The following is a 27546-nucleotide window of genomic DNA, read 5'->3' on the forward strand; positions in this document are numbered from 1 at the left end:
TGAGGAGCTGAAAACCACAGAAACTGTAATTTAGAGTGTGTCATGCTAATCCCTTATAGGCTTATCAAGTCTGATTAAATGTCACTTGCCTTTCTGTTATCTCTGTACCCAGATAACAAATTAAGTGACAGCTTCATCCAGGCAGCTGCCAGATGCATTAACTGGAACTGACACATTCCTATGAGTTGTTTTTATTAGTCTCAAATACCTTTGTTTAACATACAAGAAACCTGACTCACCCAAGATGATGAGTGCCATGTGAGTTTAGGAGGTCTGTCTGCCAAAAAGGAGTGCTCTAGAAAACTGGAGAAGGTGTTTGTGTTGTCTTCTCCCATTCACAGAATCTCAGGTGAGCTTGGAAAGAGCTTTGAGATCTTCAAGTCCAGCCTGTGACCCATCCCTGCCTTGCCACCAGCCCTGAGTGCCACTTCCAGCCTTTCCTTGGACACCTGCAGGGATGGGGACTCCAAACCTCTCTGGGCAGCCCCTGGCAATGCCAGACCAGCCTTTCTGGGGAGAAAGAAAGAAGAAAGGAGGAAATTGCTCCTGGTGTCCAGCTTGAGCTGGAGGCAGCTGGCAGGTGGGCACAGCAGTGCCCTGGGGGTTTGGGTTTCCTCTCGTGGCACTCCCACAGAGGCACAGCCTGAAATTCAGTGACAGGACCAGGGAGCAGCTGGAGCTGTGTCAGGGCAGGTTTAGGTTGGAGATCAGGAAAGGTTCATCCCCAGAGGGTGCTGGCACTGCCCAGGCTCTCCAGGGAATGGGCACAGCCCCAAGGCTGCCAGAGCTCCAGGAGAGCTTGGACAGCGCTGCCAGGGATGCCCAGGGTGGGATTGCTGGGGTGTCTGTGCCTGGGCTTGGACTGGATGATCCTTGGGGGTCCCTTCCCACTCAGGATATTCTGTGATTCCATGTTTTATGGTCTCAGCCCTGTGGGTTCCTCCATGCCAGTGGAATTTTTGCTGTTCCTGTGGGAATGTGGGATGGCCAAAGCATGTGGAGCCGTGGGTGAACAGCGCTGAGTGTGCTGTAGATGTGATTTTCCTTTAGAAACACATAGCTGGCTTTCAGAAAACCAAAAAGAGCTCAAAGCACCCCCCCAGTGCTGCTGCAGGGTGAGCAGGGCAGCTCTGAGCTCCATGGGCTGAGTCTCCTTTGAGACCTGTGTGAGAGGAGAGGTTTGGTGATTCACCAGCTCCTTCCCCAGAACAAACTGAAACCCCAAACTGAAACTGCACAAATGCAGCCCTGGATACTCCTTCCTGTGCATGAGGAAGAGGAGGAGGATGTGCCCAGGTGAGGGCAGCTCTGTGGGCAGCTCTGCAGCATGGAGCTCACCTCTCTGACCTCCCCAGCTTCCTCCTGGGATTGTTCCGCAGCTGAAGGATGTGCTGCAAAAATAGACAAAGGTGCCTCAAAAGCTCTTAAAACCAGGGATAAATGTCTGGTTCAGCTTGAGAAGAATCTGGTGTAAAGGATTTTCTGCTCATGGCAGAAGGAAGGAAGGGCCCAAATGCACCTTTTTGAGAGCCTTTGGGCCCTGTGGTTGTGCCCTTTTCCCATTCTCTTTGAACAGCCCAGACCATGCTCAGCAGGTCTCAGAGTGCCCCTTGCTGCAGCACCCCCATCCCAACCCTGGCCTGGTGTGATTCCCCTCCCCCCCAGGCATTGTCTAATTGGGAAAATGTTTCAATTATACGGCCTAAATTTGTAACATGGAGCAGTTCATTATCACCAAATCCCCTTAATTGGGCCCTCCTACCAGGCAGCCTATTACAGAGTTTCCCAATTAAGACAGGACCTCTTTAAAACCCATAAAAATAAACAAATCCCTGGCAAAGCAGGTCCATGTTACAGGAGACATTGCCTGAAATGCTGCTTCAAGGCTAAACAAGAGTTTCAACACCAACCCAGTCCTAATTAACCCCTTTGTTCTGATTACTTATGTTCCCTTCAAGGAGAACAGACACAGGTTGGGGTCAGCTCAAGAAATTCACTGTTATTTTCTCAAATCTTTCTGATTAAGAGGAAAAAGTTGGTTGCAAGGTGCTTCTGTGCTGGAAGCTGCTGTTTCCTGCAAGGATTCCATAGGTAACTCTGCTTTTTTTGGTTGCAGGTAAAGGACCTAACAAAATACCTGGATCCCAGTGGATTGGGAGTTATCAGCTTTGAAGATTTCCATCGGGGCATCAGAGCCATCAGAAATGGAGGTGAGCTTCCTGCTGTGCTCTGAGTGAGGATGGGAACTGGCCAAATTTAACACCCTGGTTGAGCTGAGGAGATTGTTCCAAGAGAAGGAAAACCTTGGGGAAAACCATCTGGGTTTGGTTTTCTGAGAGTTCCTGCTCTGTGCTGGGTGGAGGGGAAGGGGAAGAGGTTGGGGGCATTTAATAGGGGTGAAAAAGGTGGTAGAGCAGTCGTGGTGGTGGTTCCATGTTTTGTTGTTTATCAGGAAAGTTCCTTCCTACAAAGGAAGGGGAAATCATTTCCTCCTGGCTGGGTGTCTCTCACCTGTGTTTTTGGGGGTTCTTGCTCTGGTGGAGTGCCTGCCATGCTGCTGGAGGTGTCTGGGAGCTGCTGGCTGTGACATCTTCCAAACACTGCCACTGAGCATGGAATGGTTTGGGTTGGAAGGGCCTTAACACTCAGCTCATACCACCCATGGACAGGGCATCTTCCACTGGAATGGAAATCACCATGCATTTACCAATTTACTGATGGATTTACCAATGCATTTATAACCTTCACTCTGAGTGTTTGGGGGATCAACATGCTCAGATGGTTTTCAGCAAGCAGCACATGAAACCAGAGCTTTGAACTCCCTGGCTGGAGTCAGGATGATCTTCCAACAGGCAATGCCAATCCCCACCTGGCTCCTGAGGGCTTCCTGCAAGTGCTTCCAGAGCAGCAGTTTGGTGAAATGTGAAGTGTCTTTCTGGCTGGTTGCCATTTGAACCCCTTTGCTGCAGAAAGAGTTTTTTTTCTGTTGTTTTTTTCAGTTTGGGATTTCTATCAGAGTGCCAGAGGGTCATTTTGGGCCAGGCACGTTGTTATGGACAGGGTGTGAGAAATCTGGGAATCTCCTTGCAAGCAGCTGGAGTTCTGAATGTGCAAATGTGAATTATCATCCTTGCACAATAGTCAGCTCTGCTCAGAGATGCTTATCTGGGATCCCAGCCCTGCTGCCAGCCCTGCCCATGGAGTGTGCTGCAAGGGTGGCAAAGAACCACCCTTCCCATACAAACTGTGCTGTTCCAGGAGTAAAAACCCTCAAAGCAGTTTTCTCCTGTTCTTCTGTCCATTGTCCATTCCTCTTCCTTCTCCCCAGTTCCACCCCCACTTTATTTATTTCTTTGTTTACTGCAAGGGTGCTGAGGCCCTGGCACAGGGTGCCCAGAGCAGCTGGGGCTGCCCCTGCATCCCTGGCAGTGCCCAAGGCCAGGCTGGGCAGGGCTTGGAGCACCTGGGACAGTGGAAGGTGTTGGAGTTGAAATGGGATTCAAAAGTTACCCAAAATGGAGTAAGGGGTGCCCAAATGCTGCAAAAATGCAGCTGCAGAAAAGGTGATTGTGGGATTGGGACTCTCCAGACTTTGGGCTCCTCTTACTTAGAGCCCTGGAAGCACAGAATATCCTGAACTGGAAAGGACTGAGGGGAGGACCCAGTCCCACTCCTGCCCTGCACAGACCCCACAACAATCCCACCCTGGCATCCCTGGCAGTGCTGTCCAAACCCTTGGAGCTTTGAGCTCCCTTGCCACCCAAACCCCTCCAGGATGATTTGAGCTCAGGGCTGCAGTGTTTTATGGCAGCTCCCAAGTTTCCTGAGCAATTCCCAGCTGCCAGGAAGCAGGAGGAGCTGCAGCACACTATTAATTTGTAATAAATTGCCATTGGAGTAGAGCATTTGTGAAAGCCCAGGCTCGTGTTTCTCCTCAATAATTCATCCCTTTGGTGTTGTGTTCTATTAATTGAATGGGAAAAGCAGATCCAGGCAAAGCTTTTAGGGGCTCTATTTATTAAATTTGAAAGAGATTGATATGTGTTTATTACAGTGGTTAGGAAGGGCTGAGCTCTCTAACAGCACATGGCATTAAATGGTTATAAAAGAAGCCCAGGGCAGGGAGCAGAGGAGGTTCTTTGAGTCTCACAGCTGAGCACTGCTCACATTGAAGCCACCTGAAGGATTTGCTGCTGCTTTTTAGACAGTCAATATTGATCATCCCTTTGTAACCAAAGCAGAGGTCATGCTGCTGCTGGGTGTGCCTTTTAACAAGGTTTGTTAATTAGCTGGGCCTATTTTTAGTCAGGGAATGCTCTGCTGGATTTCTTGGTGCTCTGTAATTCTTGGGTCAGTTATAGAAGAGAGAGCTGGTGTCAGCTTGGACCTTTTGGTGTCTGTGTTAATGCAGGGTTTATTTCTGAGGATGTCCCACTCTTCTCTGCCTCTCTCCTGTCTGGGAGGAGATTTCCTGGGATTTGCTTGGAGCCTGGGAGCTGGGATTTCTCTGGAGCCTGGCAAACTGAAGGTGCAGTTACAAACCCAGCCAAATTTCCTCTGTCAGCTGCATTTCTCACAACTGCTTCAGGTCCACTTGGCCTTTCCATGCAGGATGCTGAGCTGTCTGTCTGTCCCTGTGCCAGGGCATGTCCCACTGCCCTCCAGCCTGGAGCAGGAGCCACTGAAGCCCTCACACAAAGCCCCAGGGCCACCTCTGCACTGGCCTGGGCCAGCTCTGTGTCTGTCTGGCCAGGTGATGCTGAGAGGGGGCAGAGCACAGGGATGAGGATTTGAGGCTTTAAGGAGAGGTTTTAGCCACTCCTGGCTGCCTCCTGCCCTCCCACAGTGAAGGCTGGATGGGAAAGCCTGGTTCTCATGGATGTAGGTTTTTGTAGGTTCTCATGGGTGCAGTTTTTTTGTAGGTTCTCATGGACCTAGTTTTTGTAGGTTCTCATGGGTGTAGGTTTTTGTAGGTTCTCATGGATGTAGTTTCTTGTAGGTTCTCATGGATGTAGATGTTGTAGGTTCTCATGGATGTGGATTTCTGTAGGTTCTTATGGATGTTGGGTTTTTTTGTACGTTCTCATGGATGTAATTTTTTGTAGGTTCTCATGGATGTTGTTTTTGTAGGTTCTCATGGACGTAGATTTTGTAGGTTCTCATGGATGTAATTTTTTTGTAGATTCTCATGGGTGTGTTTTTCTGTAGGTTCTCATGGATGTGGACTTTGTAGGTTCTCATGGATGTCATTTTTTGTAGGTTCTCATGGATGTGGACTTTGTAGGTTCTCATGGATGTAGTTTTTGTAGGTTCTCATGGATGTTGTTTTTGTAGGTTCTCATGGGTGCAGTTTCTTGTAGGTTCTCATGGATGTAGATTTTTTGTACTTCTCATGGATGTAGTTTTTTTGTAGGTTCTCATGGGTGGAGTTTTTTTTAGGTTCTCATGGATGTCATTTTTTTGTAGGTTCTCATGGATATGGATTTCTGTAGGTTCTCATGGATGTTGTTTTTGTAGGTTCTCATGGGTGTAGATTTGGTAGGTTCTCATGGATGTAGATGTTGTAGGTTCTCATGGATGTGGATTTCTGTAGGTTCTTATGGATGTTGTTTTTGTAGGCTCTAAAGGATGTCATTTTTTGTAAGTTCTCATGGGTGTAGTTTTTGTAGGTTCTCATGGATGTGGATTTCTGTAGGTTCTCATGGATGTAGATTTTTTGTAGGTTCTCATGGATGTCATTTTTTGTAGGTTCTCATGGATGTGGATTTCTGTAGGTTCTCATGGATGTGGATTTCTGTAGGTTCTCATGGATGTAGATTTTTTGTAGGTTCTCATGGATGTCATTTTTTGTAAGTTCTCATGAGTGTAGTTTTTGTAGGTTCTCTTGGGTGTAGTTTTTTGTAGGTTCTCTTGGGTGTAGTTTTTGTAGGTTCTCATGGACGTAGATTTTTGTAGGTTTTCATGGACATAGATTTTGTAAGTTCTCATGGATGTAGATTTTTTGTAGGTTTTCATGGACGTAGATTTTTGTAGGTTTTCATGGACATAGATTTTGTAAGTTCTCATGGATGTAGATTTTTTGTAGGTTTTCATGGACATAGATTTTGTAAGTTCTCATGGATGTAGATTTTTTGTAGGTTTTCATGGACATAGATTTTGTAAGTTCTCATGGATGTAGATTTTTTGTAGGTTTTCATGGACGTAGATTTTTGTAGGTTTTCATGGACATAGATTTTGTAAGTTCTCATGGATGTAGATTTTTTGTAGGTTTTCATGGACATAGATTTTGGTAGGTTCTCATGGATGTAGATTTTTTGTAGGTTTTCATGGACATAGATTTTGTAAGTTCTCATGGATGTAGATTTTTTGTAGGTTTTCATGGACATAGATTTTGGTAGGTTCTCATGGACGTAGATTTTTTGTAGGTTCTCATGTGTGTAGAATTTGTAGGTTCTCATGGGTGTAGGTTTTTGTAGGCTCTCATGGATGTGTATTTCTGTAGGTTCTCATGGGTCTAGATTTTGTAGGTTCTCATGGGTGTAGGTTTTTGTAGGCTCTCATGGATGTAGGGTTTTTTTTATACCAGCTGTGTGGATGGCCAGGGAGTGCTTCCAGAGTAATTTACCAGTAAATTTACCAGTAAATTTGGGCAAATCACCCAAATACCAGTAAATCCAGAGGGTTTCCCTGCTCTGGGAGGTGCTGAGCCTGTGGCTCTCAGGTCTGGGGCTGTGGGGACACAGGAGCTGCTGGCACGGGCTCAGCTCCCCGTGGTCTCTGTGTTCCTGCTCGTGGCTGCTGGATCCCCTTGGCCTTCCCTGCTGATTACTTATGTTCCCTTCAAGGAGAACAGACACAGTTTGGGGTCAGCTCAAGAAATTCTCTGTTATTTTTTCAAGTCTTTCTGATAAAGAGGAAAAAGTTGGTTGCAAGGTGCTTCTGTGCTGGAAGCTGCTGTTTCCTGCAAGGATTCCATAGGTAACTCTGCTTTTTTTGGTTGCAGGGAAAGGACTTAGATAGCCTTACAAAAAAGACTAAGCTGAAGAATAGGCCAAGAAACACTTGTAGTGTATTGTAATTAGGAAATAGTTGGCTTCTGATTGTGATGGTGTGAATTATAACATCTGTGTTGTCTCAGCCTTCACATGAGACTAAAAATGGAATGAAAGTCTTTAAAATGCCTCTCAGCATTTTAATTTTTTAATTTTTTTTAAATGCCTCTCAGCATTTTTAAAATTTTTTAAATGCCCCATCCCTGGGTCAGGAGAAGGCTTAGTCTGACAGGGTCCCCTTGTCCTTCCCTGCTCCTCAGGGAGTGGCTTGCCTGCTTTCCCAATGTGTGGATGGTGCCTGAGGGACTGGGCAGTCTGCAGAGCACAGGGGCAGTGTGGATCCAGCACTGGCAGCGTGGCAGGGGGGATAAATAACTCTGAGAAGTGGAATTTTACAGCCTTGCATTGTAAAACCTGAGAAACTGATAATGGAGGGAAGGCAGTAATGAAGGAGAGTATGATGTGTAAAAAAGGGGGTTTTGAGGCCTGGGGAGTTCTCAGCCAGAGGAAGACCTGGTGCATCTGGCTACCATTGTTGGATTAAAGGGTTTTTTTGACTTAGAGATGGGGTAACTGAGAGGTGTTTTAAAATTTTTTATTTTATTTTCAGTCTTATGTGAAGTGTGAGACAATACAGATGTTATAATTTATGCTATTATAATCAGAAGCTAATTATTCTTTAATTATAATACATTATAAGCATTTCTTGGTCTATCAGGTTTTGGTACACTATACTGCAAATGTCTTAAAGCTAATCATTTAAAATTGCACTTCATGGGTCTTACTACAATGTATCTTTTATGGTTCTGTTTCTCTAAAGTATCTAGTTTTATTTGTAAGGTTATTTTTTGAAACTTGTTTCTAGTTCTATTTCTCTCTTATAATGTCTGTCTTATTTTATTCTATGGCATTTCTAAGATAGTATTTTTTATTTCAAGGTTTGTATACACATGTATACTATGTGAACCTTCTGTCAGGCTTTGAGAATTCTCTACAAATTCATTTCCCACATTTCCCTCTTTTTCTTGAATGGAAAAAATACTCCCAACAACCATCAGTGAGATCCAAGGGAAAAGAAACAGAGGGAGCCAGAGTGACTCCCTGCATCCTCACAGTGAGGAGCTCCAGCTCCTGGAGGATCTCCTCAGGATGAAACAGGAACCAGGGGTCACATCCCAGCCCCTTGGAAAGCTCAGCCTGGCAGGAAGGAGCCTGGTTGTGGGCAAGGAGCAGCTCTGGGATGGGGCAGGGAGGTTCCAGGGGGCTGGAATCACAAACTGAGGTGCCTGGAGCAAGGAGCAGCTCTGGGATGGGGCAGGGAGGTTCCAGGGGGCTGGAATCACAAACTGAGGTGCCTGGAGCAAGGAGCAGCTGCCCTGGGATGGGGCAGTGAGGTTCCAGGGGATTGGAATCACAAACTGAGGTGCCTGGAGCAAGGAGCAGCTCTGGGATGGGGCAGGGAGGTTCCAGGGGGCTGGAATCACAAACTGGGGTGCCTGGAGCAAGGAGCAGCTCTGGGATGGGGCAGGGAGGTTCCAGGGGATTGGAATTACAAACTGAGGTGCCTGGAGCAAGGAGCAGCTCTGGGATGGGGCAGGGAGGTTCCAGGGGGTTGGAATCACAAACTGAGGTGCCTGGAGCAAGGAGCAGCTCTGCTCCTCTGGGTCCTGGGTGCAGGAGCAGCTGGAGGGGGGTTTGTGGCAAACAGGATCAGGCACAGCTGGGCCAGGCACACAGCCAGGCCTGTGCTCACCCACAGAGCCCTTCCCTTGTCCAGGTATTGAAACCTTCAGAGCTTCAGACATACCTGGTGTTTCTGCAGGGGCCTCTCTGAACATCTCTGTGCTCACACTGCAGCTCACAAGGGTAAGGAGCAAGTTGTGTCATGCACACACATCCCAGAAGCTAAAACATCTGGAACATCTGTCTTGCAGGGAGCAGGCTGCAGGGAAGGGGCTGTGGGAGGTGCACACAGGGGCACTGCTGGAGGTGGCAGGCAGTTCAGGGACCTCTGTGCCAGGCAGGGAAAGGTACATTCCTGGAGCTGCCAGCCTCACCCAGCCCTTCTGCCTTGGCTTCTGATCCCTGAACAAAGGGGCCCCTATGCACTGAGAACAGACAGGGCATCCACAGGGGGATGGATGTGTCCAGGAGCTCAGGGAGGGCCCCAGGATGGAAATAATCCCAGCTCCTTTTTTATTATTGTTAATTCTTAAATGCTTCAACTAAAAGCCCGTTGGGTTTGGGGAGATGGAAAATCCAGCTCAAGAGCCAACACCCAAACCTGGAAACTCTGAGTTCCTGTTTGCAAGGAGGGAGACCTGGGAGACCCCTGGCAGTGCCAGCCTTGGAGGAGCTGGATCACAAATCCACTGTGCCAAGGGAAAGATACTCCAGGGGCTGAGTGAGAGGAGCAGGAGGAGCCCCTTCAGCTCCCCAGAGGCACTTCCAAAGGCTGCCTGGAGGGAAGAGCCTGGAGCTGGGAAGCTGGAGCAGGCAGGGCAGGATGCTGAGGAGCAAATCCAGGGCTGGGGGGTCAGGCTGTGGCTCTGCCTGGAGCCTGGGTGGGAGCACCACACTGTTCCTAACTGGAGCTGGCAGAGCCTTTGTGGGGCTGCAGCTCTCCAATCCCCATCCCAGGAGCATCCCTGGGAGGATCTCAGGGGGCATTTCCAGGGTTTCTGCTCCCCAAACCTTGGGAGGATCCCTGGAAGGATCTCAGGAGGCATTTCCAGGGTTTCTCTAATCCTGGGAGCATCCCTGGGAGGATCTGTGGGCTGTTCCCAGGGTTTCTGCTCTCCAGTCCTCATCCCAGGGAGGATCTGTGGGCTGTTCCCAGGGTTTCTGCTCTCCAATCCTGGAGCATCCCTGGGAGGATCTCAGGGGGCATTTCCAGGGTTTCTTCAGCCCTGTCCAGAAAGGTTGGTGAGCTCCTGGCAGCTGAGTGTCAACTGGGAATTTCCTGAGAGGAAAGGCCACATGCAGCCCTTCTCTGAATAAAGGATGTGTGTTGTACCTTGTGGGAAAAATAGTAAAGGTAAGAAGAGACAGAACCCAATCCACCAATTTTTAGACACTTTTCAAATAACACACAGGTGAAACTGAAAGAAAATCCCCCTGTTTTAATTAGAAGCCCTGAGCTTCTCACCTTTACTATTTTTCCCACAGTACCTTAAAGGCTTAGAGCCAGGAGGGAGCTGCACATCAGCTCCCAAACCAGATCCACAGAGCTGTCCCACGTGCAGGCTGTGTGCCACATTCCCTGCTCCCACTGCTCTGGCTGTGCCTCGGGATGTGACAGTGCTCAGATGTCACCTCAGAGCCCAGTGTGCCCAGAAGCCACTCAGAGCCACTGCAGGCTGCACGTGGTGGCACAGGATGGCTGCCCTGGTGACCTGGATCCTGCTGGCTCCTAGGGGCATTCCAGGCTGTGGGATACCCAGGAAGGTAACCCCTGTTTGCTCTGTGTGGAGGTTTGGAGGTTTTTCCCCCCTCTGTAGGATCTGCATTGCAGATGGGTTTTGCTACGCAAAAGGAAAGCTTCCCTTGCCCAGGGATAATTGCAGAAGCCAAAGCTTGCATTCCCTTCCTCTCCCAATCCTGCAGTTATTTCTGTCTGTGGGCATCCTCAGCACCCTCTGCCCCACCTGGCTGCTGCAGGTGCAGTGGGTTTGCAACAGGGGGTGGCCAGGCCCAGGTGAATATTGCAGCTTTTGCTTTTGAGGAGGAAAGCCTTGCCCAGGGCTCAGCAGATGGAAGCAGAGCCCGTGTGCCTGTTTGACTGAACTCAGCGAGTAGCTGGCACCGCTCTGAGCACTTCCTACGTTCCCCTGGGATCTGCTGATCCCTGGATCCGTGCAGCACTGCTGCAGTGGAGACCTCCCTGCTGCTCCTGCTGCTCCTAACCCTGGCTGAAGCATCATCCACAGGGACACAGCTCCTTTGATGGCTGAAGGTAGGACAGATGCCTCTTTGTGTACAGCTGGCGTGCAGGGAACGGGGGGTGCTGTGAATGGGAAATCAAGATTGATTCATGAGCGAGAATAAAACCCAAATTGCTCTCATTATGTCTTCTGCTTTTTTTATTTTTGCCTTTGCATCTTGCTGTGCTCTGGCAGATCCATATGGATGTGCTATACATACTGCTGGTGGGGATAAGGACTTTAGGAAGATGAGTGTTAATTCTGGCCCTGAAAGGAGTGGAGATTTAAATGGCTCTTTAAAATTTATATGGATACTTGAAAAAAATATAATCCCTGTGCTGTTCTTGGGAGCTGGGGATTCTGCTCATCTCTGTGGTGCAGGAGGAGGATTGTAGCACCAGGATTGTGCTTGTCAGGTTTGGGGTCCATGTGCTTGTCTATGCCCCCTTCTGCCAGGGACAGGAGCAGCCAAGGCTTTCTCAAAATTAATTTGGTTTTTTTTCCCTTGAAATAGTGGTGCTTAGAGGGTTATATTGGAAACCACTGGGCCTGCCCATAAAAATGTGTGAGGGTTCTTTAGCCCGGGGAAAAGGAGGCTCAGGGGGGCCTTGTGGCTCTGCACAACTCCTGACAGGAGGGTGGACATGGGTGGGGGTCAGGCTCTGCTCCCAGGGAACAGTGACAGGATGAGGGGGAATGGCCTCAAGCTGTGCCAGGAGAGGGTCAGGTTGGACATCAGGAGGAATTTCCTCATGGAAATGGTGGCCACGCCTTGGCAGGGGCTGCCCAGGTTGGGGTTGTAGTCCCCATCCCTGGAGGTGTCCAGGGGAAGCCTGGATGTGGCACTCAGTGCCCTGGGCTGGTGACAAGGTGGCACTCATTGCACTGGGCACAGATTGGACCTGATGATCTCAGAGGTCTTTCCAGACTCAATGATTCTGGGGTTCTGCTGAGTCTGTAACTGTGTGCTCTCAGGGAATGGGGAATTAGGAGCATGAGGGATGGAGCTGAGCTGCTTTGGGGGGGCTCTGTGGTCACAAGGACCTGGGGTCTGTCTCCATCCCTCTCCTGACAGGAAGGTTGGTGGTGACCAGGGCACAGAGACCCCTCTGTGAAGGGCTGATGCTCTGTGGAGATGCAAACAGCGGGAGAACCAAGCAGGTGTGAACCCAGCCCAGCTGGAGGCTGATCCAGGGAAGAGCAGGACACAGGTCCAGCCCCAGGGCAGGGGCATTGAGCTGGGTGCTCCTTTCCTCCACCTCCAGTGTCCCTGGAGAAAAGTCCCTCTTCTGCTCCCAGGAGCTCCAAGATGCTCCTGTGTGTGTGGAGAACTTTCTCTCCAGCTGTGCAGCCCCCAGGATCAGCAGATCCTGGCTCCAGGCCTCTTCCCCATGGCAGGGGGAGCAGGGAGGTTTGGATGTGCAGGGGGCATTTTCTGTTCCCCCTGGAGCAATTGCTGGGAGAGAGGAGCCATGGAGCAGCTGGGAGTGGAACCACAATCACAGCATTCTCGAGCTCTTTTAAGTCCCTCTTTCTGCTCTAATACAGACATAGAATCATTCAGGTTGGAAAAGTCCTTTAGAATGATGGAATCCAACCATTAATGGATTTGCTGTAATAACAATGTACCAGGGCAAGGACTCGGGTGCTGATGGGGAGGGCACTTCTGGCTCAGCAGAGCAGTTTCTTCACTTGCATTTCTGTTTTGATTTCCATAAACACTTGTTTGTAGTGAATTCATCAGTGTGGCAGCTGGGTGAAGGGTGACAGGGGGGAGAGGCTGCTGGGTGCTCCATGCCTCAGAGGGAGCTGTGCTTCCCCAGAGCAGCCTGGCACATGACATACTGCATTGACCTACTTTTGGGAGAGGAGCACAAGTGTTGGGAGAGCTGTGTCTGTAGGCAGTTCTGGGATGAGAGCAGCAAGGAATGGCTCAAACACGCTGCTGGAAAATGCTGTGAAGGCTCTGGGGGCCAGGAATGGGAGATTGGCATGGGAATGTCTTGGTTTGAAAAGCCAGGTGTCTGCTAAGGAAGGCAGGAGTCTTCCTTGAAGTGGGAAATGTAAACCCCCTCCCTCTGAATTATTATAATTTTGAATTTAAGAGGCGCTCTTAGGCAAAGATATGGGAGTACGAATAGCAGTTCTTTACTAGGGAAGAAAATAAAAATAAAATAAAGATGCAATAATACAAAACAACACTGCCAGAGTGAGACCATGCCCTGTCCCCCTGTGTGTCAGGGGGTGGCACAGCCCCATCCCATGGGGGCTCAGCCCTCCTGCAGTGCCAGCTGTGGCTCTGCTGGAGCAGGGATCCTGCACAAGGGGGGAGTTTTCCTCTGCAGCTCCAGGGCTGCTGGAGATGGGCCTGGGCTCCCTCTGGCCATGCAGGGCAGCAGAAGCTGCTCCTCTGGCAATGCACTGGGCAAAGGCTGCTGTGCTGTGCCAGGCTCACATTGGATCCAGGTAGGAATGCTTGGCTCCTCCCCTGGGCACAGCATCTCCCATGGGATGCTGGGATTGGATCAGCCCTGCAGGGACACTCAGTGGCCATGGACAGCAGAGATCTCCTGCAGGGAGGTTTGGCTGGGGGAGAGATAAAGAAAAAACTGCCCATGAACAGCAGAGAACTGCCCAGCTCTGACAGATGGGAATAGAACACACAGCCCCAGCCACATCTTCCAACCTAAGACAGAATCTCTGCCCCTCTGAGAATTCCTTCTTTAGGAATCACTCTCCTTTCATGAATTCCTGCTTTGGAGCATATGCCTGAGAAATCTGGCTGTGTCAGGTCACTGTCATGGAGTGTAACAGGTCTCAAATACATCCTCAGTTCCGAGGGAGTTCTGGTTCTAAGCTGGGATTAAACCTGGGATCAAATCCCCAAAGAATCACTGTTGGTTCAGCATTCCTTGGGAGGGAAAAGCATTGCTGTGTAGCCAGATCTCCTGGAAATCAAAGCTAATTCCAGAGTAGAAAGACTTCCATGTATCCTGAAGTGAAGGAAACCTGTGGTGGCTTTTTGACCCTCAGACCATAACCTAACCTGATAAAGACAAAATCTGATGCCCAAAGGAAAGCAAATTTTTCTGGGAAAGGAGGATAAAACCCACTGCAGGGACTGCCTGTTTTCCCAGGAAGATGAAAATAGGGAGCAGTGCTTTATTGGAGCTTTAGAGTAGTTGTTAATGTGAAAAACACAGTCACTGTCCTGTGAAAATGTAAAAAGTTTAATGAAGGACAATAGGAGACAAGGACCACAGAGCAAAGGTAATTATGGCACTCAGCCAAGAGCACCATGTTATCCTCAGAGATACCCCTTAAATACCTTTTAATTACATCAGCTCTTTGCATATTCATAGACCCTTATGCATAGTAAACTTTCCCCCAAACTAGTTTACATGTCCCAGAACTGTTTAGCACATCTCCTCCTTGGATCCACCTGTTTAGAGCATGGGTATTTCTTGGCTGTGGTTTTAGTCCTTTTTTGTCACCTCCAGTTTTAGGGACTTGGTGCACACTGTCTTCAGACAGTGAGTGCTGATGGCTGGCAGATCTGTACAGGTGTCCCCATCCTGTGTTCCTTGGGTGTTATCCCACCCAAACAGGCATTTTAACACAGACATACTTCCATCAGCCCTTTCACTAAGCTTAATTAACAACAGAAATACAAACTATATCTCTATAACAAAGTTACTTTTACATTACACATATAAAATAAATTTTAATATTTGCAAAAAGCCAGTATTATAATATGTATCTATAACATTAGCATGCTCTTCTCTGGAGAAGATGACTAAAGAGAAAAGAGAGGCAGTTTCTGTTAAATAACAATTCTCCTCTTCCATCTCCTGCCTGTGTTTCTCCATTGCAGGATTCCCTTTCTGGGCTGTGCTGTTTTCCTCCACATCTGGAGCTGGGAATGCTTTTGGGAACTGGGCTCGCCTGCGGTTTGGGGAGTGCGTGGGAGGAGGCTGGGCTGGGCTGGTGGCTCCACGTGGGTGTGAGGGGTGGTTTCTGTCCTGCCTGTTCTGCTGTCTCAGGTTTGGATGTTAGGCCAGACTGAGGGGTTGTCAGTGCTTGGATCAGCCAGGGGAGGTGGGGAATGTGTCCTTCCTCCTGAGCAGGAGCACCTGGACAGGGCTCAGGAGATCCCTGGCCCAGCTTGGGGGAAGGAAAGGAGCCCTGCAGAGCTCTCAGCTGTTTCTCCTGAGGAATCCAGTCAATCCAGAGTTATTAACAAAGGGATAATTACTCACCAGGACTTCTGCTCCTCCCTGCCCGGCTCTGTCACAGCCTGGGGGCTGGTGAGTGTACTGGGTGACCTGGCACCCCTGGTGTGAAAAACGCCAATCATTGTTTTTAAAATTTTAAAAGTTTATTAGTAATAAAAGGGTTATAAAAATAGTAATTTAATCAGAGTAATAAAAATTTGGACAATTAGGATTTAGGACAATATGAGACAATAAAAACTAAGAGTTATGGATGTCCGGGTACCTTTTCTGGGCAAAATAAGCCTGAAAAAGGACCCACATTAACAGAGGATTAACCCTTAAAAGCAACAGCCTGTTGCATATTCATACACCTCATACATGATGCATAAATTCCATTTGAACAAAGGATTCTGTCTGGGCAGTGTTAACTTCTTCTGAATCTTAACGGCATCTTCAGGCAGGAAGAAGTTCATTTCTTCTGATAAGAGAGCAATAAATTCTCTTTCTCTGAAAGATTCAGGTGTCCCGTGGCTGCTATTTCAGTGTGAATCTTCTCTTTAAAATAAATATCTTACATAGCAAAGTTTCTATTTTAACATTATATTATTACCTAAAACTATATTTAACACACTATTTAAGAAAGTTATTACAGCATAACTTTTTAATATAACACATATTCATTTTAATGTTTGTGGAAAGCCAGTCATAAAATATGCATTTTTCACACCTATGACACCTTGACAGGCTGATGTGGCAAAAGCTTTTTTCTCCAGAGTGGTTCCCTGGACAGGAGAAGCCGTGTGTGATGTGGATTTCCTGGAAACCAGGGCTGATTGGGGAGCAGCTGGCTGGGTGAGCAGCAGGTGGGGTGGTTCCAGTGGGCATCCACACACTGGGAAAAACCAATTTTCCCAATTCTCTGGTGTTCTGGCTGAGCACAGCTCACATCATCTCCCTCCCATTCTGCCTGTCCCAGGCTGTGTCCCCTCCTGGCCTGGTCCCTGTGTCCCTCCATGCCTTCTCCTTCATGATCCTCTTTTCCAAGCTCTTACAGTCCAAACTGCTCCTGTAAATCACTGGGCAGTTTATTCCTCTTTAGAACAGGAGGGACTTCTGCTAACGAGGCAAGAGGAATTTTTATTAATGTATTTAATAATTCCAGAGAGCTCAGCAGAGATGATGTCACAGCTTCTAATAAAACCACCCCTGATGAGGGTGGGCATTGGCCTGTTTGGATCCTGTTTCCATGTTTGGAATCCATGATCTTGGAGGTCTTCTCCAACCTGAGCAATTCTGTTTGTCACCTCTCAGCCCCTCGGTGCCTTCCTGGAGGCCTGCATTGAAAAGGTCCAATTCCTCCCTGTGCTCCTTCCCCTGCAGGGGAGGGGTCAGGCACAGATAATGGCTGGGAAAAGGATCAAAACCCAATTTTACAGAACCCCCCTCCATGATTTTGTTTTATTTTGGGTGATGTTTCCTATACAGAAGCCAGTTGGAGCAAAAGCACTTTAAAGAATGCATCTCCCCTGTCCTTCAGTGACAGGTGGCACATGGTTTGGCTCTGCTTCCATGGGATTTTCTGGCAATATTGGAGTTAGGGGAAGAAACAGGGAAGGGGTTTCAAATGTGCACCTTCAGGAGCATTTTCCTGCTACTCTGCATAGCTTTTAGGGGATTTTGGAGGACTGGGACTTCAAAGTGGCACAGGGGCTGCTCAACCCCCCCTGTAGCACACAGGACGTTTTTGAGCAGCACAGTCATTGTTTCCAAGAGATGGCTCAGAACTGTGGAGCACCACCTTGGGGAGAATTCTTCCTGCAGGTGTAGTTTAGTGCTTCTCCTCTTAGGTATTTTCTGTCCCTAATTTCCCCTAAACCCAGGCTGGGTTCTGATCAGGACACAGAGGGCAAGTCTGAGATCAGAGGCTTTCTAAATAACTTTATAAATAATTTCATTGGTGATTTTGCAGCTCTGTTGTTGAGGCTGGAGCCTAGGCTGGAGCAGGGGGTGTCTGCAGTGCCTGCCCAAGCTCACAGCTCTCCTGTCCATCACTTTTTTTCCAGAGGCACCTGGGTGGTTCTGATCCAAACCACTCCCCAGGGCTCAGTGACAGCTTTGGAGAGGCTTGCCATTAATTGTGGTCAGTTTTTGGTGTGGCTAGTGGAGGGTAGAAATGGCAAGTGAGACCTGACTGACAAATACTAATGCCTGCACGTTGATGGAAGTGCTGTAGGTGTTGGAAGTGTTCCCTTTGATCCTCGTGGGTCTGGAAGCTGTGCCTGAACCACTCAGGCATTGCTGTGAAAATGAAATTCAGCCATGCTTGGAGGTAAGAACATTGTGAGCATTTCCTGGGCCTGAGCTGGGGGGGATTGAACTGGGTTTAATTCTTATCCTCATTTCTCCATGTGGGCTGGAAGGCTGAAGCCTTCAGGATGGAATGGGAGCATCCAGTCAGTCCCAGCCTGTGGAACTGCCTGATTTCTGCTTGTCTTATTTGGGGTGTCACCACCTTGGGTCCATTTGAGCTCCCGAGTCAGGGTTCTCTTTAATTTTATTTTGCTTGTGGGACAATCTTATATAAAGATAAGATAAAATATAAAATATATAAAAGAATATATAAAATAGAAAATATGTATATTTTATATTATATAAATATAAAAATAAAGTCTATTAATATTAAAATATAAAATATATTAATATTAAAATAGAAAATATATTAATGAAAATATATAAAGGTAAAGATAAGATATCTAAAGATAAGATTGTCCTCTGTGAGCTCCTTGATTTGGAGCCTCTCAAGGGGCTTCTGCTTCAGGGTTCTCAAACCCTGGACAGGAGAGTGGCCCTGGGTGTCCCCAAGGTTGTGTCAGCACTGCTGTGCTCCTGGGAGCTGACTTGGGATGTTCTGCTGCTTCCATGAGCTCCTTCTCAAGGTCCTGCCTCAGTGTGTTCCCAGAGCAGGGCCATGGGCAGTGATGAGTTTTGCACTGCTGGGTTAATGGTTGGGCTCGATGATCTTGGAGCTTTTCCAGCCTTCAGGATTCTGTGATCTCTGTCTAAAAATCCAGCTTAGTTTGCTGAAGTGTGGAGATTTGGAAGTAGAAGAAGTGAAGGAGCTGGAGGACATCAGGAGGTCTCCTCACCAGCAGCAAGTGCTATTTTGGAGGCTCAGTCTCTCCATCAAAGTGGCTCTAAGCCACTGCTGGCCCCAGCCAGCACCTCATTTTCCACACCTCCAGCAGTGAGCCTTGGTTCCTGCACAAGCCTGCAGGAATCTGAGCTGGATTTGGTGACTGGACACTCTGAAAAGGCCACTCAGATTGCTGGGAATTAAAAATGAGACTCCGTGTTTTAAACTCAGCACAAATTCCAGGTGTTAAACTCAACTCAGCACAAATTCCAGGTCTTAAACTCAACACCCAATTCTAGATGTTAAACTCAGCACAAATTTCAGGTGTTAAACTCAACTCAGCACAAATTCCAGGTGTTAAACTCAACTCAGCACAGATTCCAGGTGTTAAACTCAGCACAGTTTCCAGGTGCCAGGGGTGGCCTCCTGCTCTGTCTCTGGGGCAGATCCTCACCAGGCCTCTGGGATGAAGGGAGGGCAGCTGAATTTGTGCCTCCAAAGGGCCTCCATGGCATGAAGGGAATTCCTTTCCATGCTGTGTGTGGAGGAGGTGCAGGGCCTCTGCCATGGGAAGGGGATCAAAGGGAATGTGTGATGAGCCCTGGTCAGTGAGAGTGATTGTCACATTCACATTTTCTGTAAAATTTCTTTGCCCAGGATTTTTCTCCTGGGAAGCTGAGAAGCCTCAGATAAAAAGGAAAACAAATTCTTATCTCATTTGATTCTCCTGTGGAATGTGTTTGGAGATTGTTTACCACAGGTGATTGTTTCATTGGATTCTGCTGTGAGTTGTTTTCACTCTTTGGCCAGTCAGGGCCAAGCTGTGTCAGGACTCTGGCAAGAGTCAGGAGTTTTCATTATTATCTTTTTAGCCTTCTGCAAGAATCCTTTCTGTATTCTTTGGTATAGTTTAGTATAGCATTCTTTAATACAATATAGTATCATAAAATAATAAATTAGCCTTCTGAGAACATGCAGTCATCATTCCTTCCTGCCATGGGGCACCCCACAAATACAATAAGTGATGCTCAGGACATGAGGGGCTGCTGAAGAGCTTTAGCCAGGCTTGTGTAAGCAACCTTCATTGTGCCACTGCCTCCCTGGGAGCCTGGGCTGCCTTTGCTCCCTGCCCTGGGGCATTTTTGGGAAATGATGGTTTGCAGTAAGTGCTGCTGCTCCGTCGGCCCATCTCTGGGGGAAGCTGAGCTACAGGAAAGCATGGGGCAGAAAGCTGCTCTTTTCTGGGAGCATCAGGTTATAAATGTACTCCTGGGTCACTCTGGGGAAGGAAAAGGGGGGTGGGTGAGATTGGTGCTGGCTTTATCCCACAGGGATCACTCCACATGGCTGCTGGAGCACGAGACCCTGAGCTGCCTCTGGAAATACTGGATAGTGGCTTCCCCTGTGCAGGATCCTCCTGAATTCCTGCAATCCTCAATCCCTGGCTGTGTGTCTGTTGTTTTCCAGCAGCATTCCCAGTAAGGGAGCTGGATTTATATAATTTGTTCTCACTTAAGCCAACCAGAACTTCATTCTGCTCCTTTTTGGGGTTTGTTTTGTTCTGTGCCACTCAGGCAGGTTCCAAGCCTTATTCCCACACTGATCAGTGCAGGTCTGTGAGCTCACAAAATCCATCCTGTTGGAATCCCTCGGGCCTGGAGGCTCTGTGGCTTGCAGCAGTGTGCACAGTGTGTTGGTAGATGACTTAAATGCTCCTGAAAGGCTCTTTTTCTAGGTCACTCCTATATGAAGCTGATAAAACTGGCTCTGTGTGACCCATGTGTCACTGCTGTACCCACAGCCCTTCACTCAAGGTGCCTTTCCACTGCCATCCTGCCTTCTGGAAGCAGTTTTTAGAATCTATTTCAGGAGCTTTATCCCAGAACTGCTGTTCCTGAGGGTTCCTGGGAGAGCCCAGGTGACTCTGGCACACCTGAGAGCTCTGAAGCTCAACAAGGCATGGGAAGAGGTCTCACCCACCCCCATGGAATTATTTATGTTGGGAAAGCCCTCTGAGATCATTGAGACCAACCATTCCCCCAGCACTGCCAAGGCCACCACTGCCCCATGTCCCCAGGTGCCACATCCACATGGCTTTTAAATGGTGGCTTCCAGTGACAGGACAAGAGGAAACAGCCTCAGGCTGTGCCAGGGGAGGATCAGGTTGGATATTGGGAATATTCCTTCATGGGAAGGGATGGTCAGGCACTGGCACAGCTGCCCAGGGCAGTGGTGGAGTCACCATCCCTGGAGGAATTTAAAAGTCGTGTGGATGTGGCACTTGGGGACATAGATTAATGGTGGCCTTGGCAGTGCTGGGAGAGCAGTTAGACTTGATGACCTGAGAGGGCTTTTCCAGCCTGAGTGATTTGATGATTCTGTGGTGGTTTAGCAGTAAAGCTGCCTGGAAGGTCTCTCAGAGCCTGGTTTTACCTTTCAGGTTTTTGGATGTTTATGGATATGACTGGCCTGGCAGTGGGAGTGATGGATAGAGCTGGAAGTGCAGGAGAAGCTGGTCATGGACACTCAGAGGACAAAAGGCAGTCCCTGATGCCACCCCCAGCCCTGGGCACAAGATGGGTTTGAGCAGAGTAGTGCAGAGGTGACCCCAAATGTTGTGACCACATCAGCTCTCAGTGGGGAAGGATAAAGAGAAATCAGGGATGGGTGTAAGCAAGGAAAGGCTGCTTTGTGGTGTGAGGGGCAGGGAGAAGGACACTGAAACAGGGCAGGGGTCAGCTGGGACTTGACTTTAATGTCCAGGGTGCAGAGCAGAGGGAATGTGAGGGTCTGAGCTCAGCCTGTGCCACAGATTGAGGCTATTGAGTGCTGCTGCTGGTGGCCCACAGCCACCCCTGGCTCTGTTCCTGCTGTGGGGGGAGCAGACCCCTCCAGCTGTCACCACGTGGCTCCCTCTGCACCTGGGGACAGTGCTCTCCACATGGGGAGTGCCACTCCACACCAAAGGTCTCCGAATTTTTGGCTCCCGGGGTTTTTTGGCTCTTTTGGGCAGGAATTTGTGAGCCTAATGCAGGCTGTTGTGCTGGCAGACTTGCAGGCTCTCCATGGCAACTCTCCCTATACACAAAGCACCATATGGCTTTTTTTGGAGGGGGAGGGAATGAATCCAGCAGAGAAATCAACCTTTGTTTGTGGTGCTGTTTGTCTTTGCTCTCTGTGACTCATGGGGAGGTGGAAGCATGGAATGCTGGCTCCTGAGCATGGCTTGTGCTGGCCGTGCCACCACCAGGGTGCAGGTGACCTCTCAGATGGCCTTTCCTGGATTTTTACGCTGGAATTTGCTGTGAAAATAAACCCATGGTACACAGAGACCCCCTCTTTGGGCTGGGCTCTCTGCACACAGACGGAGCAACAAGGATCCCGTTGATGCCCAGCATGTTCATTCCCTGAAGGGCTGGGAAGGCTCCAGAGCTCCTGGTTTGGGTAGGAGCTGGGCAGGAGGCAGGTGATGGATGGCAGGAGCTGCCTGTGCCTGTGCTCTGCCCACGCTTCACACCCCTGATTCCAAAAGGAAGCTTTCACTTGCTTGCAAATCCTCCCTTTTCAAGCCCCTCTGGAAGAAACAAGGAGAATAAATATCTTTATATATGTCTGTAGAAGAGTAGGAAGTGTTTGTGTGTCTACTTGGAGGGGGAGGAAGAGAAATGATGAAGGAATAAGGAGAAGGCAGCAGCCTGTGCCTTTGGGATATGGTTCCAGGGTCTGCTGTGGGGTGCAGCAGGATCTCTGGAGATGGCCTGGAGCTGACCACTGCCTGTGGTGGGCAGGAGAGGTGGCTGCCTGTCCCCTCTGGGTGGTGTGACACAAGTTGCCTCCCAGGAGCACTGTTTGGTTTTGGTTTTGCCCTCAGATGTGGGTAAAGGCTTCTCTTGGTGGCACCCACTGAGGTGAGCAGGTCACTGTGCCCATCCCCTCCCTGCTGTCAGCCACCAGGCTCCAATCCCAGCATAGCACCAGGGATGATTAATGGGAAAACTCCTCCAGATTGTAGGCTCAGGCTCACAGGGGGAGCTGTGCAGGTGGGGACAGAGGGACATTTGGGGAGAGGGACAATGCCATCTTCAGATTATAGAATCATTAAGGTTGGGAAAGACCTCCAAGGTCATCAAGTCCAAGGTCCTCCTGTGCTGGCCCAATAGTCAGAGCAGGAGTAGCCTTGCCCTGAGCAGGGTGCCCAGGCAGCATCAGCATTTCCAGCTGTATCCCAGGGCCCTGCTCTGGCTTTGCAGCTGGAGGGGAGCTCAGAGCAGCACCACTGCTGCTGCCACAGTGGGACAGCAGTGGGATGTTGAAGTGACCAAGAGCACCTTTCCCCTGCTGCAGCCCTGACCCTGTGGAGCACAGCGTTGGGTCTGGCCCTGGAAAAGCAATTTGGGTCATTCCTGGAGTGGATTCACAGCCTGACCCTGGGAGTCGGGCCCTGGTGAGGGGAGGGATCATTTCTTGGTGCCACATGTTCAGCTTCTCCCACCCCAGGGAACCCCTCAGGTTGGTGGCTGCAGTCTCTCCTGGTGGCTCCAATATCTCCTGGGTGCCCACCTGTGTGTGCATTTAATGGTCAGCTGAGAGGCCCTGGGGATGGTGTTTACCTGGGAGGTGTTGCTGCAGGCCCATGCCCTATTCAGAGATTCTCGGAATGCTTTGTGTTGGAAGAGACTGTAAAATGCATCTCATTCCATGGGCAGGGACACCTTCCACTGTCCCAGGTGCCCCAAGCCCTGCCCAGCCTGGCCTTGGGCACTGCCAGGGATCCAGGGGCAGCCCCAGCTGCTCTGGGCACCCTGTGCCAGGGCCTGCCCACCCTCCCAGGGAACAATCCCTAATTCCCAATATCCCATCCAGCCCTGCCCTCTGGCAATGTAAAGCCATTCCTCTTGTCCTGTCCCTCCATGCCTTGTCCCCAGTCCCTCTCCAGCTCTCCTGGAGCGCTCTGGGCCCTGGAAGGTGTCCCTGGATCCTTCTCCTCTCCAGGCTGAGCACCCCCAGTGCCTTGACCAACCCCAAATCCCTTGACTTTTTACCAGATGTATGAAATGACCATAATATGATTCCTTAATGAAAAATGGCCTTTCTTGACACCTGGAGAGGGGCCCAGAGCGGGAGCTCTGCCTGTGAGAGGCTGGAACTGTCCCATCTGGGCAGCCACATCAGGACAACCGGTGTGTCCCTTTGAGGGGCTGGGGAGGGGGCTCTGAAGGGCACAGAAAGGTGCCCCCTGTCCCCCCATAAATCCTTATGCATTCCCTGGGAGCATGGCCAGGTGCCTGCCTCCTCCTCCTCTCCAGGCCCGCTTCCTCAGCAGCCATGGCAGCTCCGAGGCGTGTGGGCTGTTTATTTTGGGACTGCAGCGCTGCTCCCGATCCGGTGCCTCCCGCCCGGGATCTAGGCCGTGTGCCGGATCGGCCATTAGCTGCTGCCTGAGGGAGCACGGGGAATTCTCGCTCCTTTCCTCGCTGCAAGGGCCGGGAGCAGCGCTGCGGACGGGGCTGTGGGCTGGGAGGGGGAATCCATGGGGAGGCTCTCTCCACAGGAATCCATGGGGAGGCTCTCTCTCTGCAAAGCTATTTTTGTGTGGAAGCTCCTGATGCATGTGGCCACAGGAGGAGCAGAATTCATGTGGATGCTCTGTCTCTGCAAAGCTCCTGTTTTTGTGTGGATGCTCCTGGTGTGTGTGGCCACGGAAGGAGCTGAATTCGTGTGGAGGCTCTCTCACTGCAAAGCTCCTGTTTTTGTGCTCCTGATGCACGTGGCCACAGGAGGAGCAGAATTCACGTGGAGGTTCTCTCCACAGGAATTCATGTGGAGGCTGCAAAGCTCCTGATTTTGTGTGGATGCTCCTGATGTGTGTGGCCACGGGAGGAGCTGAATTCGTGTGGAGGCTCTCTCCAAAGGAATTCATGTGGAGGCTGCAAAGCTCCTGTTTTGTGTTCCTGATTTTGTGTGGACGCTCCTGGTGCATGTGGCCACGGGAGGAGCAGAATTCATGTGGAGGCTCTCTTCACAGGAATTTATGTGGAGGCTGCAAAGCTCCTAGTTTTGTGTGGATGCTCCTGGTGCGTGTGGCCACGGGAGGAGCAGGATTCATGTGGAGGCTCTCTCGCTGCAAAGCTCCTGTGTTTGTGTGGAGGCTCGCTCTCTGCAAAGCTCCTGGTTTTGTGTGGAGGCTCTCTCGTTGCAAAGCTCCTGTGTTTGTGTGGAGTCTCTCTCGCTGAAATCTCCTGTTTTGTGCGATCGCTCCTGCTGCGGGCGGCCGCGGGAGGAGCAGGCGCCGCACCGCGGAGCTGCAGCCTCCTTCCCTTCCCCGCCGTTCCCATGGCACTTGGCTGTCACACACGCACACACATCCCAGGCATTCCCTGCCCACAGCGGGATTAAAGCCTTCTGGGAGAGGAATGAGAGGATGCAGGGAACGGAGATAGGGAAAGGAATGGAGGGGTAGGGATGAAGCCAGGAGCCAGCCCCATTGGAGCAGCAAGGGGTTTGTAGTCTCTGAGGCAGGGAGAAGCGCGGCCATTGCCCTCAGCCCTGGGGCAGGTGGCATGCCTGGGAGCACAGGCCCTTCCTGAGGGCTGGAGGCGCCGGTCCGTGCACACAGAAGCTCCTGTCCCACCGCTGTCACACCTCCCAAACCCACCCTGGGCATGAGGATACAGATTTCCCTCTGGGTGATTGCAGCTGTGTGTTTTTTCCCCCTGCAGACCCTGACAGCCAGCTGTATGATATGGGATATACCCCCGAGGAGGAAGCCCCGGCCTGCCCTGATGAGTTTGATGATTTCGTCACGTTTGAGGCAAGTATGAGCTCTGTTCGTTCCCATAAGTGTTGGCTGCACGTGGAGTGGGATTTGGGCATAGAGGCTGTGCCTGGGGAGAGGGGAGTGTGCTGTGACAGGGCTCAAGGATGCTGAACATGTGAACACAAGTTCAGTCTCTGGGTGATGGGCCCAGAGAAGCTGCACCAAGCATTTGGTGCTGTTTAAGTTAAAATTGGTGTTGATGAAACTGGAAGAGCAGAGCACAGTGCTCTGGTGGAAAGGGAGTCCCTTTCTGTGGTGAAACACTGGTGACATGGGAAGGGGACCTGCTGCTCTTGGGTTTGTCTTTCTGCTGGAGTTTCTGAGCCTGGAAAACCTGAGCTTGGCTTTGAGATGTACCAGCCAGGAGCCTGCCTGAGAGGCACAGCAGAGTAGTGGGATGCTAACATTTGGTGCTGTTTGGCCAGTAAAAGGCACAGTGGAGGACAAAAATCTACATTTTCTCTCTATTCTTGGGCCTGATGAAAGCTGTTTCTCTGATTTGGGGTGTTTTCCTCTAGTTAAATTCTCCATGCCTTGGTTCCCTCCTGCATTCCTTACCACAGGAGCACGTTGCAGCAATCCTGCTGTTCCCAGCTGGAAAGGACAGACCTCTTGTCTGTGCCTGGGGGTTTTGGGCTTGGCTTGGAAGGCTTCATCCATTCCTGCTCTGTGCCTTCCAGCCTGGAGCAGGAGGTGCTGCAGGAGCCTTGGGAGCAAAGGGATGGCTGGGTCCCTGTCCCATGTGGGGACTGAATCACTCCCCTCTGCTTTTTCTTTTCCAAGCTTGCCTCTTCAGGGGTGTGACACCTGTGTCATGGTAGCCTGGCTGTTTTTGGGGTTGTCCTGTGCAGGACCAGGACCTGGGCTCTGATCCTTGTGGACTCCTTTCCACTCAGGATATTTTATGATTGTTTGTGATTTTTATCACACTATTTGTTGCTGGTAATGAGACTCCTGACCTGCTTTGTATTTGCATGCAAATGTATTTATTTATATTTGTGTGTATTTTTGCTTGGTGTAGTCTGTAATACATCATTTTGGACTTGTGATTTCTTGATAAAAGGTTAATGATAGCCTGGTGTAGGGCAGCTGGTCCTAAAATCATGGAATGATTTGGGTTGAAGGGACCTTAAAGATCATCCCATCCCACCCCCTGCTATGAGCAGGGACACTTTCCACTGGCCCAGGCTGCTTCAAGCCCCATCCAGCCTGGCCTTGGGCACTCCAGGGATCCAGAGGCAGCCACAGCTTCTCCAGGCAAGGCTGAATATTGGTTTATTTTTCTTTTTTGAAAGGTAGTTCCAAGCCCCAGGAACAGCTGAGGAGAAGTGGGACAGGAGGGCAGGCAGGGAGATGGATTTCCATGGTTTTTAGGTGGTGCAGGGTCACAAATGTGCATTTTAACACTGGACTGAGCAATGTGGAGGCTGTGACAGGAAAAGGCTTTCACTTTTTGCTCCTCAGACCTGTGTCAAGGGAGCATCTTGCCTGAGATTCCAAGCAGGGATGTTTTCCAAGGGCTAATTTAACATAGATGAGCTCTGTCAGTGCTGGGAGCTATTCTGGGCAGCAATACCAACAAGGCAGGTGTGTGCCCCACTGGGATGAAATACTTCTGCTGCTGGGCCAGCCTTTCCTTGTAAAGCCAAGGTGACCCAAAGGAAAAAGGTGCTGAGTCCTGAAATCTCCTTTTCCAAAAGACCTGAGTGCATTTTTATACTGAATTCACATCTAAGGGACAGCTCTACGTTTAACATGCCGGGGAAGAATTATCCTTGTTGTCTTGGATACATGATTTGAAATCATTTCCAGCCTGCCAGGATTTCGTAGAGGTTCTGCAAATGAGAACATGCTCAAGAAATACCACTCAGCCTTGGGAGTGTAAAAATAAACTGGAGTCTTGGGGAGAGGGGGTTTTTGTTCTCTTCTGGCTGAGCCGTGAGCTCCCAACGTGCCTTTTATCCCACACGTCCTGGAGTGCTGTGCTTGGAAAGCTGGAGCTGGCCCAGGGAGGAAGAAGCTGTGGCACAAACCATCCTGCTGGGAGCAGCAAAGGTGTGTTCCTTGTGGGAGCACTGGGAAAAGAGCTGGAGAGGGCTCCAGCATTGCCTTCTTCCTTAGGTGCAGCAGGGAATCAGCCAGGCTGAGAACAGAATAAAGAGCTGTTCCCAATACCTGGAGTCCCTCTTGCTTGGAGTCTCCATAAGAGATGAGGGGGAAAAAATCACCTTTCAAATTGAAACCATCACCTTTGTTCAGAGTAAACTTCTCACTGCACCAAGCAGCAGTTTGGGCTCTGGAATATCCCTGTGTCAGCCCTGGGAAGATGCTGCACAACGACACTGAGCTAAACACACCCCAAAACACATCTGGGACACCTCAGGCACTGCCTGAGCCCCTCTGGCTG

At 49.8% G+C, this 27546-nt stretch overlaps 1 protein-coding gene across 5 annotated transcripts in view; it reads left to right on the forward strand.

Moving 5' to 3' along the window:
• Positions 1-27546, forward strand: part of RAB11FIP3 (RAB11 family interacting protein 3) — an 87088-nt gene that overhangs the window by 20763 nt on the left and 38779 nt on the right. For 2 of the 5 annotated variants that reach the window (XM_054516503.1, XM_036392195.2), the window contains exons 2-3: positions 2117-2210; positions 25042-25133. In XM_054516503.1, the coding sequence (XP_054372478.1) occupies positions 2117-2210; positions 25042-25133 (186 nt within the window). Of the gene's footprint in view, positions 1-2116; positions 2211-10923; positions 11008-24602; positions 24925-25041; positions 25134-27546 lie in introns of those variants that run through there. The other 3 variants (XM_036392197.2, XM_036392196.2, XM_036392198.2) reach the window with 3 other exon arrangements.

This window comes from Molothrus ater, chromosome 16 (genome assembly GCF_012460135.2).
Source record: "Molothrus ater isolate BHLD 08-10-18 breed brown headed cowbird chromosome 16, BPBGC_Mater_1.1, whole genome shotgun sequence".
Taxonomy (NCBI): domain Eukaryota; kingdom Metazoa; phylum Chordata; class Aves; order Passeriformes; family Icteridae; genus Molothrus; species Molothrus ater.